Here is a 20,243-nt window from a genome sequence, read left to right on the forward strand (position 1 = left end):
ATATTGTATGTTCCGCACCGGAAGAAAGGAACCAAAAGAATTACTCGTAATGTGAAAAATCAATGTTATTTTTGTGTAAAAAACATAATGGCACCTTCAACTATGTTCCGCAATACATAATTGGTAAGTACGAACCATCCGAAACACAAAATATCCGATTTTATTGTGTCCCCGATATAACAGACATTTACCGAAAATTTTTATTCCGCACCTTCAAACTTACTTTTCCCGATTACTAACTACAAAACATTACCAAAAAATTATGAACCGCATTCCTCCTAAGCAGCCCATATTCTGCAGTCTTACCCTAACAACACACACATTTAAGTACTTTCTCCTGTAAATTTGAAGAAATTCGTTTCCCTTATACTATAATGTTACCGATTTCCGCAAGTACTTTCTCCTGTAAATTTAGAGAAATTCGTTTCCCTTATACTATAATGTTACCGAGATTTTTCACTCATTACCTTATCCACTTTATTGTCGCGATTAACCTCACCCGCAGAATGGGCACACCGCATCTATAAAAAAAAGAAAGATACTAAATGTGGACTTTACACAAAACTCAACTGGACATTTAAATTTTGACTGATGTTCTTCTTTTTTATATACGTATTTTTTTCTTGCTGTAGAGGATATTGCAACGAGAGATGAAATAGAACTGTCCTTGCCTTGGCTAGGGTTCGAAGCCCAGACTTTCGGCAACAAGATCGTGAGTTTCATGAAATAACTTCCCTTCGAAAGAATCGAATTCACCAAATTTTTCTTACGTGAATAACTTCCTTCAAATTTCCAAGCACTTTATACTGGTGTCATTTCAAGCTGCAGCAATCCACTGACATTTAATATTACCTTAATTTGTTGTACATTTATGAGCTCATTTGGCATGTGCATTCAATGGCTCTTTATATTTATTTGTAGGTTTTTGCACAAATGTCGCAGAGAAAAATTTCCAGAAGCAAATGCGACATCTTTGCCACGAAGTTTGTATTTGCGTTTCCTTGCGTCCCTAATCCGCCCTAATCTGTGCTTGTGCCTTTCAGTCGCAATGTTGCTAACTAACAACTCTCATTTTTGTTTAAAGAAAACGACATATTCGCATACGTCCGTAGCTTCTTTCTAAATCTATTTATTTTTCTGGGTTGGCTACTCTGATTTTGTGAGGCCCCGGAATCTGGATTTCATTATCACTTCCGGTGCGGGTCGTGGGATATGTGGAAAAAGAAATTTCGCGTCCCGCACACTCCTACTAGTGTGGACAAGGGATGTGCAGGACAGAGATTTTTTAAATCCCAATGTTCGAGACGTGTAAGATTCAGAAAATTGTCGTGGCGGAATCATGGCGGAATCGCGATTACTTAAAACTACCCAATATTCTGTGTCTTGTGTAAACTATCCTTTATCGCACACCGCCAGACAAACTTGTTGTTGTGACGTAAGAAATAAAATCATATGTTTTGGGTGTGGTCTGTTAGTTTTGTTTCCTTTAGCATAAATATACGTGAAATGTGTTATTTATGCTGAGTGAACTAAACCTAACGAGTCTAGCATAACTAGTTAAGCATATATCGTAACGACGGAATATTTTTACGGTGACGTCAGAACCCAGTTTTGCTCTTGTGTTGTGCGATAAAAGATTACCTGTGAAACCTTCGATAAAGTGTAAACAATGATATATATATATCATTTGGTGTAAACCTAATACGTAATCTGGCGCCTTAAAAATAGTATATAATAATACCCTCTTCAGTAAAGTATATGTGAGAGAAAGTATTAGTGAATGAGTGATGAACAGTAACTACATTTAGTGCTGAATTAGTTTCATGAAATAATGGCTTATTCGAAATGTTTTTTCTGTTCTAAACCAAGTAGTTCAAATGATAGTACAAGTATTCTCAAAGGTGATGAAAATGGAATTGAAATTCTAAGGAAAATGAAGAGTTGCCTTGGCGTATGGGTAAGAATAATTTCAACTATATGTGGATTCATGTAGATCTCTGTCTGTCTGTTTAATCTATCTCTCTCTGTGTATACCTATATCTCACATATCTTTAATTGTACAGCTTTCCAAATTAGTTAACCATGCCACTCATGTATAATTACAAGTAGTATCACAGACTCTGTAGTAAAGTGGTTGATTTTTTATAGTGGTCACATTGCAACTGGTGTGGCAGAAACTGCAGCAGAGGCCGTTGACCCACTGTCCCTCTAGAATTACATCGCATTTTTTTTAGTCGACAGAGTTCAATGTTTTACATAATGTAAATGTGGTTCCAGCAGTAGGGAAACACAAATAATGAAGATATTTGATCCCATAGTATTGCCCGTGTAAGTAAAATAAGCTCCTATTCCGGACCACTTTCATTTTTTGGAGCGAATGAAGAATATAGAGAATGTCTCCAATTTCGTTAATATTTGATATACTAACTAAATTTGACCTTCTAATCACGAATCTGTTGTTGAAATGCCGCAGTCACATCTGGAAATCGTGGAAAAACCAGATTGAAGTTGTTTTTTTGTAATCTGTATCGCATTGTTTTACGAACAAAATTATAACTATGCTTGCCTAACCTAACCTTGCCGGAAATTGTTCGTGGGGCTTTTCGTGAATGTGTTTTTGGGCTATCGGTCAATAGTTTGTTGGGCTAACCGTGCATAGTTCGTTGGGCTACCCATGCATAATGTACTGATCAGAAGGCAAAAACTAGTTAATATACCAAATATTAACGAAATTCAAGATACTTATTTACTCGAACCTTATCAGAGAAAGTTTCGTGGAGATATCAGTTAAATCTTTTCCCAATGAGCACATGTTGTTACAAAATATAAGTTGTGTAGCACTACGTTCCTCTCTGCGCAAACACCGTTGCCAAACCTACCTCTAATTATAGTCCGCATTGCACATGATCTTCTACCTCGTCTTTCCTTCCTCACTGTCGTCATCTTGATCATTCTTCTCCCAGATTGTCGGATTGTACAGCATTCCGTCTAGCTTGAAAAATTCCAACATGCGATGACATTTTAATTGAATGCACCTTTTCAGGAACATATATTTCGCTAGGTAACCGGAGAAGAAATGTTTTTTTGTTCCAGAAGAATTGAAAGTTGCTTTAGCCAGGGTGGTGACAGACCTGGAAAACCGGGAAAAGTCATGGAATTTCAGGTGTCAAAAAAGTCAGGGAAATGTCAGGGAATTTCATCTTCATTAACTTTTTTAATTTTTTTTTTTTTTATTTATTTATTTAAAAATATCGTTATGGAACTCTGCACGAGAACAGGAAATCTCGTTCGTAAGTTTCGGCCTCAACTTTTATGTGCAACACAACCATGGCGCCAGAAACCAGTGAAGGCACAAGGAAAGAGAGAGAGAGAGAGAGAAATTTCTCTCGCCCGGAATTTTAAATTCGAACACTCTTTGGAGGAAAATTGTTATAACTCGGGCACTATAGGAGCAATCTAATTCGGATAACTTTTGTTTTGCAGCTAAAACATCAGCGCATGCAACCGTGTACAATTCAGAAAATTGGACTGAGGAAGGGGGCTTGGGGGGGGGGCACGTCCCCCGAATTTCAATGGAGAAAACATAAATATCTGGAGTGTGCCCCCTCTTCTCCCTTTATTTTGAAGAGAATGCGCAAACTTTACTATTCTTTTCAAAGAATGGACATTTCTCAAGAGAGTGAAACATGTTTCATGTTCTTGGGTGCCGTACAAGTTGAATAATAAGCCAAAATGTGAAACTCTGTTCTTTATGAAAGATAGGTAATTTGCATATTGCTCAGAAAATTGTTATAACTCGGACACTATGGGAGCAATCTACTTCGTGTAACTTTTGTTTTGCAGCTAAAACATCAGAGCATATAACCATGTACAATTCAGAACGCCGAACCGAGGAAGGGGGAGGGGGGGGTTGGGGGCGAGACCACCGAATTTCAAAGAAAAAACAAACAAAAATCTGGAGTGTGCCCCCTCTTCTCCCGCTATTTTGGGGAGAAGGCGCAAACATTAGTATTATCTTCAAAGAATGGACATTTCCAAAGAGATTGAAACATGTTTCATGTTCCTGGGTGCCATACAAGTTGAATAATGAGTCAAAATGTGAAACTCTGTTCGGAAATGTGGCATGGATATGTTGCGGAATGGAGGGGAGGTTGGTCATGAATATGAATTTTTCAGGCTTGCTCCAGACCTGTGTCAGAGATTACACCCAAACATAAGAGTATGAAGGTCCAAAAAGCACATTCATTTCTTAATCAGCACCATGATACCATATGGTATCATTGGGCCAGTACGACCTTACTCTGATGATACTATATGGTATCATCGGGGGAGTAAAGGTTAAGCCTCTAAATATTTCATGGAAAATGAATTGAATTATCATTTTTTTTTGTCCGTATGAAAGTAGTAAGGGAACTTGTCAACAGATGGAGGGGATAAGAGCAGGTGGTGCTGTCCGATGGTTGTCGTATGTCGTAGTAAGGCATTTTGTTGGGCAAACTGAAGGAACATGGAAACAAATAGGTTCCATTGATACATACGATTTTTGTCGAATATCGCCACCCGACAAAGTATCTCACAACAACATGCGACAGAAATTGCATGGACTGCAACATCCAACAAAAATTGCATGCATAAACAAGAAGAGCTTTAGACTGCAAATATGCTGCTGGAATTTTATTACTCTTCTGGCTCACTTCACCTTATTTAATGTAGCAGTGCTTACAAAGGTTTTCTTTCATCATCCTGACGTATTACTGGTTTCGCACAAGTTAACATACGTTTACAATGACATTGCACTATTCTTATATATCAAGAAGAATCCAACTAAACAGGATATACTATATTGAATACTATCACGAAAAAGTGAAACATAAACCTGCATTGGTGAACGTTATAAAAATTGGCAAGTGCATTCTCCCAACCTGAAATTTACTGCGACACTAGTATTGCAATGAAATTAATGCCACTCTCTGTCCTCTCTGTGTAAACTCGTGAGAGATGGTCATTAATCTCTCACTGAGTAAGGTTAATGTCCAATATTTTGAAATAAAATACTAATAATAAATACGTAAATATTTTGATATCATATTTACTCAAATCATTCAATCATAAAAGCAAATCACTTTCTTCAAGAATTGACTTTCTCTGTCAGCCCTGATAAATTTTCACTTTCCATCTACTGATTTATACGAGGGGTGGCCAGAAAGTAATTTCCAATTAGTAGGGACATTGATTTTTCGCAAACGCCAAAACTGTGAAAAATGTTAATTGCTGCGAAGTTATGTTTAGGAATGTGCAGTGATGTCTGGACACATTTTTCGCCCGTTCGAAATATCGAAATAATGCAAGTTTGGCATAAAATGCGAATTGTTGGCATTTTTAGCGATTTTTTTAAAAGAAATGTCCTAAAACAACGAAAAATTCCATGAAATCCAACATTCTTGTCTTTTCTAGGCCATGTTTGTGTACATAGAACATGCAAGTTTTCCAACATTTTACTCAAGAGTAAACTATAGAGTTATACGTACATGGAATAATTCCGACAGCCACATTAAATCATGTATTTCCCACGATTTTTTCAACTTCTATCAAAACCATTTGCATCACAGAGCAAAGTGGCAGGGTTCTAACAGGAGATCGAGTGCGTATCTACCGTCACACGGGAGCCACATCTTCGTATTTGTCACACGAGATATGTTTTGAATTACCAAGCTAAGTGCGCACCATCGGCATTTGTCGAGCGAGTAATAGTGGAGCTCACTCGTTAGGCCGTCTGACTACTATGCGAGATCGGAGTCGATCCTCTGCAGGGGAGAACCGGGATGTTTTCCACCTATTCAAACTGCTCCGGCACCCACCCAGCATCAATTAAAGCTGGTACCTTGAGGAAACTTTGAGGGATAAAGGTAACCAGGAGCATGGTGCAGATCACATCACCCCCACCTTCAGCCGTGATCAAGAAAGTGTGGGACCCTAACTCCACACCCCTATACAACTTCATGGAAAAGTACAGGGGAGCACTTTACTTTTACTTCCTCAAAAATCTGTTCCAACATATCAAACTGTCACGAAAATACGTAGACCATGTGACCTACAATTTAAAATAATAATTTAAAAGCACAATAGAGTATGAAGTTTCGGTATATTTGGGAGATAAATGTTCTAAAATAAAAACGCGAATTTTGAGAAACTTAACACTAAGAAGTCAAAAAAAGATAATGCCAATTTTTGGTGCCATAATATATCGGTATCTGTCACGTGAGATTGATTGATTTTCATTTTTTGGGTGCGTCGCCAGTTATGGTCATTATGCACCCTTCAGTATATACAGGGAAAATTCCATTATCTAAAATCCTTACCTTAAAATTAAAAAAGGAATATGGAAAATAACTTTCCCAAAATAACTTTCAAGATATCAAACTCTCACGAAGAGGCATAAGCCATGTGACTTACAACAGTAGTTTAAAAACACCATAATTTCAGATGTTTGCCAGAAAATGCACTAAAATGAAAATTGAATTTTGGGAAAAATAACACCGTACTTTAAAAAATAAAAAAATAAGAAAATACACCAATTTGAAAAAAAATACCAAAATATCAAAGTCCCTACCGATTAGGCATAAATAAAACAAGAATATCAGTTGTAATTTATTGTATTAGTAACAGTGAGTTCTAACCTAATTTTCGGCATAATCACCACCATTGTTCTGGCATTTGTCGTAGCATGGCACTAAATTTTGTATGCCCATGGTATATGTGTCTGACAGCAAAGACTGGAACTATCTCTACCGCGGTGTAGCTGTCAAATCCTTGCCCTGCCAGAAACCTCTTCAGTTAAACAAAGAGATGAAAGTCGGTACATTCAAGGCCAGGGCTGTACAGGGAGTTGTCCAAGATCTCTCACCCGAAGTGATGCAAAGTACCCGTGTGTACTGAGCTGTATGGGTTTAGCACATTCGATTGGCCTTCCGTGAATTGTCTGCACCATCGTCTGACCATACTATCACTCACGATGTCCGGTCTGCACACCTCACACGATTGCTGGTGGGTCTGTGCCAAATTCTGATTGTGCAATGTAGGCTACATCGCAGTCATTGGGAGACTGTATGAGAGCTGCAATCTTTAACCTAGAACTGTCCTAAACCGGCTGCATTGCAACTGTACCAGATTACAGCTACATGCCACTTCTTCCTGCCTGCATGTGTGTGTGTCGCTCTCTGACTAGTGCTGCGTATAGGCACCATTGGAGCTTTTTTTCAGGATGCCCCTCGTATATGAACTTTCAGAAGCTTTTATTATTAGAGTGTTCCTGTTTTAATGTGTGCTTAGGTAAATGAGGTACCTATACAGTGAAATTCTATAAATTCCTTGCGTTAAATTTCTAATACCTACATAACCTTTTTGTCAGCATTAATGGCATAACTGCATGTTGTCAGTTTCACAGTACTTCACTTGGATATACTGTACTGAAGCAGAAATCCCATTGATAATGTAAGGAAATATGACACTTTATTTTGTTCGATTCAATTGTTTTACTTATATGCAAGAGTTAAGTTGTTTGCTTTACAGAGAAGAGAGAAGTAGCTTTATGCATTGAAAAATGAGTCCGCACTCATGGTTCCTGCAAGCAGAGGGTTCCAAACCTCAGTGGAAATATCAACATATAATACCGAGAATGTATAAGGAGACTGATAAATTACAAATTGTATTTCTTAATCAATCACTCTTCACTCTTATCTCATTTAGTCATAACTTTAAAAATAAACAAGTACTTTATTTTAAATTTACTGTGTATGACAAAATTCCGTAATCCTTCCCTAGCTTGTGAATTGTAATAATTTTCCAAATTCACTATTTTGCAGTTTGAATTCAAATTATAGAGAATTAAAGTCAATTTCATAGAAGATAATATTGGTACTTAACAAAACCATACCTGGATCTGTATGAGTTTATTATTTCCATTTGCAAAAACATCGATTTAGTTTAGTTTGTAATTGTCAGGGAAAAATGTAAATTTTGTCCTGGAAAACCTGGAAAAGTCAGGGACTTTCATTTCTGCTTGTTTGTAGCCACCCTGTTTAGCCTGCCTCCATGTTGACTCAATAGTGTTTGTATGAGCCCCAGTCTCCATATGCACAAAGTTGACACTGTGATTTACCTTAAGATGCTCATAACCTTCTTCCTTAAGCGTGACGAATAATGTTCTTCAAGTGCAACTCAACAACTAATGCTCTGCAAGTAACGAAGGAACAGTGTGGAAACAATATAGACAGCGCAACGAATGTCGAATGTCACATTTTCATATCATCAAAGTTGGCTTTTATGTTTATGTATGGAGAATGAATGCGGTAATGAAGAACATAATTTTGCAACATATATAGACATAAGTATACAATTTTGGTAAAAGTTTACTATCCTTCGGACACCTATAACTTCTTAGTTTCGTCAATTTTTGACATTCGAACTTACCTATCTGCTTCACAGAACATTCCGTGAATGGTTTTTGGGGCTATCCATCCCGAAATCAGTGGGAAATTTAAACTTAAAATGTATTTTTTTTGAAATTTTTGAGTCCAAATTTAGCACCGATTTCGGGCTCCACTCCTGGCAAAATTGACCTACCGTCCCCAACCTCTAACGTGCCCCCGCCTCCGCTCCGGCTCCCTGGCTTTCTCTATAGACACCCTGTTAAAGGCATGTTAGAAATTGGCCGGAGTTACCTGCCCCCAAATGAGCCCAAAACTTTAAAATTTGAAGAAATCCGTTTCCAGGATGTGGAAAACTTACCTGAATTTCACACAGAACACCTTCCCGATGTTAGACAATACTACAGGAACTTATTACGGTAAGTAGTTTCTTCTGTAGAAATCTGTTCGAACAATAGTAAACTAGTACCACAATTTTTACACGTGACCGCGGGATTTCAAGAACAGATTTGTGATAGAAGGCCAAATGTAGTTAGTATACCAAATATTAATGAAATTGGAGACATTCTCTATATTCTTCATTTACCCATTTTTTTTCCATAAAAATTCCCAAACAGCAGCAAAAGGAACACTCCTAACATAAGATTGTCAAATTACAATCGCCACAAAAATAACCCTCCTAACCTAACAACCATTTCCAATATGATTTATAATATATAATTTTTTAGTACTTACGGATGGAGATGGGTCGAAGAGAAACTACAAGACCACAGAAATATAATTTAAAAATGCATGTCAGACACAGTTTCATATGTGCAAAAAAATTTCCGGTCAGGGTTGAGCAATTCCACTTACATTTGGAACATCTTAAAATAAATTGCACCAACGACAACAGACTCTCTACTTGCTGCCGTATTTTCAACTTCATCCCTACATTCCTGCAATATCATCTGCACTTGACATGTTTGTTCTCAGTCACCAAAGTGTGCACCACAGCACCCCGGGGCATCGTGGATTTCTTGTAGGGGCACCATGAAATGTTCTAATATTTTCATTGAAATGACACTTATTCCAATGTATGTGCTTATTTAGTACTTTTTATGTGTAAAATGTTTCTGTATTTGAAATATGTGTTTATTGTTCAATTAAAGGCAAGCAACTTAACTACAGTAATTGAGCGTTGCAAGTGTTAGATAGGTCTACATTCTGACTTGGACGTCATGGAAATAATCTTGAAATGCTAAAGGTGACGTGAAACAAAAAAGTTTGGGATTCCCTGCATTAAACCATCCTCCTGCTACTCATGGAAATAAATCTCCAGCTCCTGACCAAGAAACACAATAGTCCTGAATGTATCAAAACAATGCCTATTTTCAGTTCACAAGCAGTTACCATACTGCAGATACACACCTACCTTCCAAACAAAGCCAAGTACCATGTGACATGAGGGGTCTCACTCATTGCACCAAACTCAAACACCTTCTTTGTCATGTGCTGTATTTTGTCTTCTGACCTCAGGCTAAATGCTTTTGTTGTTAGGATAAATCTAATGTAAAAATGTAAAGTGCTCCCCTGTGCTTAGCACCACACCATCTAATGTATTTATGCTATAAACCTAACCATGAAAGCATCACATGCTTGTGTCAGAAGATCAAATACGGTGCTTGACAAGGAGGTGTTTTAGTTTGGTGCGATGCGAAAGTGATATGCACTGAACCATCATCTGCAGTAACAAGATACAATCTACAAACATAACGTGACAACATGTCAAATTTCCTTCACATTTATTTGCTATTCTTCCATCTAGTCATGACTTTCAAAACCAATCCCTTTCTATAAAAAACACTACAAAAGCAATGCATAATACATAATACCATAGATTTAGTTCATACCATTATCTCATTACTCCACTATAATATATCTTGAAGAGCTAAAAGCAATATAAATTGTTCGTATGGAACATGTTCTTCATGTATCACACATTTTTTTTTTACTTTCTTGTAGAGGTATGGGGAGTTATGGGTACTCGGCAGCAGTCAATAACATGTAAATAAATATGGACATATGAAATTCTTAATAATAAAGAGTATTCATAATTTGGAAAAGAGAGACGTGGTAGTATATAAATACGGAGAAACTAGTACTCACTTTTATCCGCGAAGCTGTTTTTCTTCTTTTTCGATTAATTTCAGTGGCCACTGCCACCGTCCTGGTTGGAACTTCCGGTACTGTTGCTTGGTGTGCGTCTTTTGTTGGTAGTTCTCTGGCTGCCGCTAGGTGCGCTGTTGTCAACTGTGAGTCTGGGTTTGTGTCATCTGCTATTTCCGGGCGATAACTGTTGTAGTAGGGGATTCCAAGTGTGGTGCGCTTACCCGCTATCGATGTTTAGCTGATGGACCTGCCGATGTAATGAGCCTTGCATTCACACTCTGCATCGTATACACCTGGGTTATCAAGTAGGGAGAGGAAGTACCGTTTGTTTTTGTTCAGTTTATCAGCTATTTTGGAATTGGGTTTGTGCGCTACTTTGATGCCATATGGGAGAAGGGCTTTGGATATGCGGTTGGAAGGTAGGGGAAGGTGAACCATTTATATTGGCCGCTGGGGGTTGATTGTGGCTGGGTTGCTTGTGGATGGGTTGATTGTGGTAGGTTAGGGTGTCTGACCTGTATTTCTGACCAGCATTGACATAGTAGATATGTTAAGTTCAATCCCCATAGACCTAGCGCTGGTTTCAGTTGAAAGATGGCTGACAACAAACATAATCCCTGCTCTAGAGGTACAAAAGATAACCAGGCTATTGGAAGTTTGTCTAAAACACAATTACTTTCAGTTTGAAGATAAATTCTACAATCAATCCGAGGGCCTTGCGATGGGCAATCCGCTATCAGCTCCTTTAGCCAACATCGTCATGCACCTGGCTGAAAAAGAGATACTCCACACTCCAGAACTACAATACATCCGATATTAAAGGTAAGTGGACGATACAATAGTCGTATACAAAAAGACAGAAGAACTCAACCTTCTTGTGAACAAGCTAAATGGCATCCACCCCAGGCTCAACTTCACCATAGAACAAGAAAAACTTGGTAAAATCAACTTCCTGGACATCACCATCAGCCGTGCACTTAACAAATTTACAACCACTATCTACAGAAAACCGGATGCAGGCAACCAGTACATACATGCTCTCTCTAGTCATCCCCCCAAGCAAAAAGCCAATGTTTGGCTGAACTTTTATCGAAGAGCCTTCTCTTACTGTTGCAGAGAAGAGGATCTACGAGAGGAGATAGCCATCATCACTGAAATAGCCCTGAAACATGGCTACACTGAAGCACAACTTTCCACTTGGTGCAGTAAAGCGGAAATACAGGTCAGACACCCTAACTTTCCACAATCAACCCCCAGCGGCCAATATAAATGGTTCGCCTTCCCCTACCATCCAACCACTTCCAACTGCATATCCAAAGCCCTTCTCCCATATGGCATGAAAGTAGCGCACAAACCCAATTCCAAAAAGCTGATAAACTGAACAAACACAAACTGTACTTCCACTCCCCGCTTGATAACCCAGGTGTATACGATGCAGAGTGTGAATGCAAGGCTCATTACATCGGCAAGTGATTTTTTTTTATATATCATCTGATTTTAAATGACATTTTAAATTAACTTGATTCAAATCAATCCACCTTGTCACAAAGGTTGAGAATGACTGTACTATGGGTACAATCCATTGGAAGCGAGATGCAGATCGGATTCTGCTGTCGTGTAGTGAGAGCTGTTCATTTGATTTGCTTGCGAGGCCCAACCTCCAACCTCACACGGCCATCTGAAGCATCAATCAGACTGCTTAGTGTCCAGAGTGAAACATGGGGTAGATCAGTGATGGTGTGTGGTGCAATATCGTGGCATTCTTTTGGACCACTGATTGTTCTAGAGGACATGTCCCTGCCAAGGACTATAAGACCATTCTGCAGGACCATCTGCACCCTGTCATACAAATATTGTTCTCGGACGGTGGTGCAGTGTTCCAGGATGATAACCAGTGCTGGATCTACAAGCCGCAAAACCCCGCAGTGCAGGGTGGTGGCCCGGAGACAAGAGGGGGCCCTCAGCCGTTGACATTGTAGAGGGTTCACGTATGTAAAAAGTAAACGTAGTTAATCAGGGGTACAGAAAGGAATACAATATACACAGGTAAATGTAAAGTTAAAAGTTCCGTGTGCATACAGCCAGGAAAGCACATTTAGGTATGTGGGTGTAGGGCCCCTCATATTTTGGATGCGGGGACAAACCTGGAAAAATTTCGACCTTAGATCACCTACCCCGGGTCCCCCGTTGGCAGTCAGACTACAATCAAATCAGGCTACAATTTCACGAGAAATGCAGTGGTGAAAGTTTCTTCAACCTATCTTTAATCAGGAAAAGGTTATGACTGCATGATTCTAACAAAGGTATCATTTTCAAGGTGGGCCCAAAGCATCCATAGAAAGTATTTGCAACAGCCCGAAAGCCACCCTTTGTGCTTTTAGTGGGGGCACGTGCCCCGTTTGTGTGATTTTCAAATGGGAAGGGTATGTTTGGGATGCAGATTCGGAATGGCAGGGAAAAAATATGATTGTCATATGAAACATTTGTCTGTACCACCTACCGTTTTCCGTGTAGAAAATGGTTTTTCCAACGATATGCCACCTGATGACTGTGGGACTAAAAAATAATGAAACCGCGTGACACAAAAAAGGGGGCCTAAAGTTAGGGAAGAACTCGGAAATTTCAAATGGCAAGGGGGGACGAGTAATACCTCATTTTAAAGGTCACAGAAAACGTGAAAAGGATGCGAACATGATTTTGTAATCCACTGACCGGTTTCCAAATGGCGACCAAAACAAATCCGACTCCTGAAGTTGGTGTTCCAAAGTGAGGAATTGCGTACGTAAATAGCAAAACACAAACACTGGACAGAGTACATAAGATCCTGTTACAAAGAATGCCAGCGGAACAGCTGTTTATTCATGACAAGGTTTCTAAATGCTTACTGGTTTGCTACCATTGTCAGACCATGCCACCCCTCACGTTATGTCAGTGTACTGAACGTCCGGGTGAGAGGTTTGCGGTTTCGTATTAGCACATGCCTCTGTGAGTGTACAACATGCAGTGAGTAGAACTTCAGGTCCATTGTGTACGAGTAGGAATAAGCATAATTCCATGTGTTGGGTAGGCTACAGTACACAACACAGCATGCTGGCCCAGTCGACAAATTACAAAGTACGCCAATTGCCGGTGCATCCAGTTCCATTTGACTGCACGTACGCTGTTCCCACTGCCCGGTTTAACAAAGGCAATCGGAAAGTACCATGGGTCGAGGTGCGACGAGCTCTCCTGCATTGCAGTCAGTTCCAGTGTGCTTCCACTGATAACGCGAATATGCCCCTCCAATCTTGGTCTCATTCACCGCTGTCTGTTACAAGTGGTTGCATCGTCGAAGGCATTGTGTGGTACCTCAGAATGTTCTACAGTGCATTCCTCACTGGTAGTGTGCATTCCTCACTGGTAGTGTGCATTCCTGTACTTAATTTGCAGTGGCAAATTGTTGAATGTGAACTAATAATGCCTTTCATGAATGAAGAAGCATTTGATATGCTCATGGTGTTGGGTGAGTGCCAACGAAATAGTTCTGCTGCTGCTTGTGTGTATGCTGCAAGGTATCCTGATCGGGAACATCGTTCAAGACATGTTTTCTGCACCCTTGCTGACCGTGTATGCAGAAGGGGCAATGTTCAGCCTTCTAGAATTCACAAACATAAACGCATTTCTCGGCCTGTTTGAGATGAGAGGTCTGCTGGTGTAATTGCAGCCTTCCATCTCAATCCTCTCGTGAGTATCAGGCAAGTTGCTCGTGATTCTGGTGTCGGTGCAAATACAGTCCGAAGGATTTTAAAGAATCACAGATTTCATCCGTACCACATGTCCTTGCATCAAGAGCTACACCGAACTGATTTTCAAAGCAGACTAGACTTTTGCATGTGGTCTCAAGCTCAAGTTAATGCAAATGTTCGATTCTTGGACAAAATGTTGTGGTCTGACTAGGCTACATTTAAAAGTGATGGTCAGGTAAATCGGCACAACATGCATTACTGGACCGCCGAAAACCCACGGTGGATGCAAGAGGTTGATCATCGATGTAGATGGTCTGTGAATGTGTAGTGTGGAATCATCAGTGGACGAATAATTGGACCTCATTTTTTTCAAGCAAGGCTTACGGGTGTTGTGTACCACACATTTCTTCAAGAACAATTGCCCAGTCTTCTCGAAGATGTCCCCTTACACATCAGAACACACATGTGGCTACAACAAGATGGCTGCCCAGCACATTTTGAGCTGACAGCTAGGAATCAGGTGAATGGAATGTTTCGTGGTCTCTGGGTAGGTAGAGGTGGGCCTGTGCCCTGGCCTCCTAGGTCACCAGACTTAACATGTTTCGATTATTACCTCTGGTGACGACTGAAAGAAATTGTTTACCAAAATCGCCCTACAACGAGGGACGACATAATCGAGAGCATAGTTGCTGCATGCAGGCAGATTAGTGAGGCAGAAGTTATTGCAGCACAGAATGATTTCAGTGTCCGTGTGCAGAAATGCATTGAGACCGAGGGAAGACATTTCGAACATCTACTGTAAGTTGGTAAATGTGCATCATACTGGGTGCTTTACCTATTCTTCTCGTTTTTGTTGTTGATTGGTTTCTGATCACTCTTTCGTTTTTCTTATCATCATTTCAGTTAAGTGTATTTCTCTTGTCAAACAATGGTTTGGCAATCAATTGTGAGAAAAGGACCTTTTTCGTTGGCGAAGCAGCCGTTAAACATGCCAACGAATTTCTTATTGTGCATGACAGTAAACCATTTGTTGCCAGGCCTAAGCCTGGAGAAAGTGTGAAGGGCATTCAAAGTTGCAGCTCAAACAAAGCTTACAGTAGTACGGTGTTTCAAGAGCGGACCCATTACCATAATTATTTGTACAGAATCTTATGTACTCTGTCCAGTGTTTTTGTTTTGTTATTTACGTACGCAATTCCTCACTTTGGAACACCAACTTCAAGGGGCAGAATTGTTTTGGTCGCCATTTTGAAACCGGTCAGTTGATTACAAAATCATGTTTGCATCCTTTTCACATTTTCTGTGAACTTTAAAACGAGGTATTACTCGACCCTCCTTGCTATTTGAAATTTTCGAGTTCTTCCCTAAATGTAGACCCCCTTTTTTGGGTCATGCGGTTTCATCCTTTTTTAGTCCCGCAGTCATCAGGTGGCATATCGTTGGAAAACTTGTGTCCTGCACTTTCCAAAACTGTTATGGTGCTGCACTTATCTTAATTGTTAAGCTCGGTATACTGGATTTGGCTCACCTTCCTTTTTTTGCAAAACCATTTTCTACACGGAAAATGGTAGGTGGTACAGACAAATGTTTCATATCACAATCATATTTTTTTTCCACCTTTCCGAATCTGCATTCCAAACATACCCTTCCCATTTGAAAATCACATGAACAGAGCATGTGCCCCCCACTAAAACCACAAAGGGTGGCTTTCGGACTGTTGCAAATACTTTCTACGGATTCTTTGGGCCCAAGTTAGTGGTGCATTTTTTTGTTTCAACTTAATATGATCTCCCGTTCTCGAGAAAAGGGTAGTGTCTGGGTCACTCTGAAACAACCTTTGTATATATGTATAGGGATGTGTGTGTGTGTGAAGATAGGTTTGTAGATCCGGCACTAATGATAACGGACCGATACACACTGCTAAACAGGCCACAGCCTTATGAGTGGATGGGGAGCCACTTCGATGGGAGACTGAAGTGTTCAATTCCGGAGTTCGTGTGACAAGATCGGTTTTTACACCCCTGGCGGCTAGCCATGTTAGTGCATAAAGTGAAGTTAACAGTGATTAATAATAATAATATTAATGGGTTTTTGAGTTCATCGTGAATAGTCTACACAGTTTTAACGCTGGACAAATTCAATTACCATTGCCAGTGAGGTTATAAACATGTAAACCTAAATATAAGCATCTAAATCATTACCACTTTTAGGATAGCACATATGTATATTGTTTATTACTACATAAATAATAGACAAATTACACAAACCCTCACTATCATTCAAGCATTTACACTCACTCTCATACTGCAGGGGTGTAAATACATTAAGTTGAATACATTAGCCTTTCATAGATACAAGCAATATTGAGGTTTTTATATGAGCAGGGATAATCATAATTCGTGCCTGCAGACATTAATTTTTAGATACCAAGATACTTAGCTGCCCTTTCATTTATGCATGCTTAAATCCTGCAACGAGCATTGCACGTAAACTTATACAGGGTGATTCTAAAGTCACTATACATTTCTGCATGAACAGGATTTATTGTACAAAATACAATATGTACTGAAACATATGTCACAGAAGGACAAAAAATCAGTATAACTCAGTGTGACCACCCCTTAAATCTAGGCACACATGCCAACAATCCATCACAGCCTGATATACCTTCTCCAACATAGCTGGTGTAATCTCAGCAACTGCAGCCGTAATGAGTTGCTTCAACTGGGCTATGCTGTGGATCTTAACCTCGTACACCTTAGACTTGATAAACTGTCAAACGAAAAAGTTTAAGTGGGTCAGATCGAGCGGGTGGTCGAAATCCCCAATCCATCTACTAGTGAAAACTTCGTTTAGGTGATCAGGAATGATGATTGCAAAATGGTGTGGTACCCCATCCTGTTTTTGCATAGTAAGAATCTTGGTGTGCCACAATCCACCATGCTATGAGCCACATTTGTTAGATGCTGGTATTAAGGATAGTTAGTCGCCTGGTCGATGCTGTGGGGTTACGTGTGATCGCGTCGTGTACACTTTGCACAATTTGTGGTGTTATGGCTGACATACCAAGACGTTCGTCATCCACAACACTACCTGTTTGCTTGAATTTGTTGACCAGGTTCTTAATAACCAGCCTGGTGGGCCTGGTTTTCTGAATTTCTGAGTGAAGTCCGTCCGCACCTGTTCATCCGTCATTCCACACAGAAGAACTCAAACAACAGCTGTTCATTCTTCTACTGTTAGCATTGCTTCAAATAACATGCAAAATAAATGTATTTTGTCACAATATCACTAAAATGTAAGTGACTTTAGAATCACTCTGTATATTTCGTGACGAATTAAGCATTAATATTAATATCAAATTTTTAAAAAAGTCCCAAATTTAGACAAGGTACAACAAAAAAATCGTATATCAAACGAAAGACTAGTACACATTTATTGATAGAAAATGAAGACAACTAGTGCATAAAGATAATAACAAAAGCACAAAGTTAAAAAACATTCTTACATAAGTTAAACTGAGAGGTTATCTCTACCAATAATACGCAGATTCTCCGAACGGGAGACAAGTTCTGCAATTCTAATCATAAATATTACTGAGCAAACACATAATATAATTAAAAATAACAGTATTTAAACAACTCAGTGCAGAGTGTGGGAAAAACAAGAGTATGCCGTAAAGAATTTTCCGAATTGAGAAATTATTGTTATAAAATTTTAGATTATGATGACGAAGAATATAACTATTTCTTTTGCGACTTTTATTTCAAATTTGATTTTTGGTTTTGATGCATTTCGACCAAGTGGTTGGTGAAATAACCATTTCAGAATTTCTAATGCTTCTAATTCCTTACAGGAGCATGCAAAAATTCAAATGATTGCATGCACAAATTAGCACAAATCATGAAGGAAATATTGGCAATGGTATTGATCCGTTTCGATCAAGGTGTTGGGCTGGTGAGATAACTATCTCAGAATTTCTAATGCTTCTAATTCCTTATTCGAGCGTGCACAAATTCAGGGATTGCATGCACTAATTAGCACAAATTATGCACTACATCTTGGCACTGATTTTGATCCGTTTTGATCAAGTGGTTGGGCTGGTGAGATAACTATCTCAGAATGTCTAATACTTCTAATTCCTTATTGGAGCGTGCACAAATTATGCACTGAATATTTTCACTCTTTTTGATCCGTTTCGATCAAGTGGTTGGGCTGGTGAGATAACTACCTCAGAATTTCGAATGCTTCTAATTCCTTATAGGAGCAAGCACAAATTACAGGATTGTGTGCACAAATTAGCACAAATTATGCTTTAAATATTGGCGCTGGCTTTGATCCATTTCAATGAAATGGTTGGGCTAGTGTGAAGTTGATAGAACCATTTTGAATTACAAATTCCTGCTAGACCATGCACGCACAAATTCTGAGATAGCATGCACAAATTAGCACAAACTATGCACTTAATATTGGCACTGGTTTTGATCCGTTTCGCTCGAGTGATTTGGCTAGTGTGAAGTTGGTACAACCATTTTGAATTACAAATTCCATCTAAACCATGCATGCACAAATTCTGAGATAGCATGCACAAATTAGCACTAATTATGCACGCATAATTGGCACTAGTTTTGTATCCGTTTCGATCAAGAGGTTGGGTTCATGACATAACTAACTCAGAATTTCTAATTCTTGTAATTCCTTATTGGAGCGTACACAAATTTCGGGAAAGTGTGCAAAAATTAGCACAAACTATGCACTAAATACTGGCACTGGTGTTGATCCGTCTTGCTCAAGTTGTTGGGCTAATGTGAAGTTGGCACTACCATTTTGAATTACAAATTCCTGCTAAACCATGCATGCACAAATTCTGAGATTGCGTGCACAAATTAGCACAAACTATGCACTAAATATTGGCACTAGTTTTTATCCATTTCGATCAAGTAGTTGGGCTGGTGAAATAACTATCTCAGAATTTCTAATGCTTCTTATTCCTTATAGAAGCATGCAAAAATTCTGTGATAGATTGCACAAATTATGCACTAAATATTGGCACTGGTTTTACTCCGTTTCGATGAAGTGCTTGGGTTGGTGAGATAACTATTTCAGAATTTCTGATGCTTCTAAATCCTTGTAGGAGTGTGAACAAATACCGGGATAGCATGCACAAATTATGCACTAATATTGGCACTGGTTTTGATCTGTTTCGATGATGTAGTTGGGCTGGTGAAATAACTATCTCAGAATTTCTAATGCTTCTAATTCCTCATAGGAGCGTGCTGAAATTTCGGGATAGCGTGTACAAATTACCACAGATTATGCACTAAATATTGGCACTGGTTTTGATCCGTTTCGATCAAATGCTTGGACTGGTGAGATAATTATCTCAGAATTTCTAATGCTTCTTATTCCTTATAGGAGCATGCACAAATTCCGGGATAGTGTGCACAAATTAGCACACATTATGCTGTAAATATTGGCACTGGTTTTGATCCGTTTCAATCAAGTGGTTGGGCTGCTGTGATAAATATCTCAGAATTTCTAATGCTTCTAATTCATTTTTGGAGTGTGCACAAATTCCGGGATAGTGTGCACAAATTAGCACAAATTATGCACTAAATATTGGCAGTGGTTTTGATCCGTTTCAATTAAGTGGTTGGGTTGGTGAGATTACTAACTTGGAATTTCTAATGCTTCTAATTCCTTATAGGAGCGTGCACAAATTACCTCAAAATATGAACTAAATATTGGCACTGGTTTTGATCCATTTCGATCAAGTGGTTGGGCTAGTGTGAAGTTGGCACTACCATTTTGAATTACTAATTCCTGCTAAACCATGCATGCACAAATTCTGAGATAGGATGCACAAATTAGCACAAATTATGCACTAAATATTGGTACTGGTTTTGATCTGTTTCGATCAAGTGATTTGGCTAGTGTGAAG

The 20,243-nt window shown here is 39.1% G+C and overlaps 1 protein-coding gene across 1 annotated transcript in view; it reads left to right on the forward strand.

Moving 5' to 3' along the window:
- Nucleotides 1-1,460: 1,460 nt before the first annotated feature.
- The window catches only part of LOC146003086 (uncharacterized), a 44,025-nt gene continuing 25,242 nt past the window's right edge, over nucleotides 1,461-20,243 (forward strand). The window contains exon 1 of the mRNA XM_083141256.1: nucleotides 1,461-1,957. Coding sequence (XP_082997382.1) covers nucleotides 1,832-1,957 — 126 coding nt within the window. The 5' untranslated portion in view covers nucleotides 1,461-1,831. The remainder of the gene's footprint in view (nucleotides 1,958-20,243) is intronic.

This window comes from Lepisma saccharinum, chromosome 19 (assembly GCF_977018435.1).
Source record: "Lepisma saccharinum chromosome 19, izLepSacc3.1, whole genome shotgun sequence".
Lineage (NCBI taxonomy): Eukaryota > Metazoa > Arthropoda > Insecta > Zygentoma > Lepismatidae > Lepisma > Lepisma saccharinum.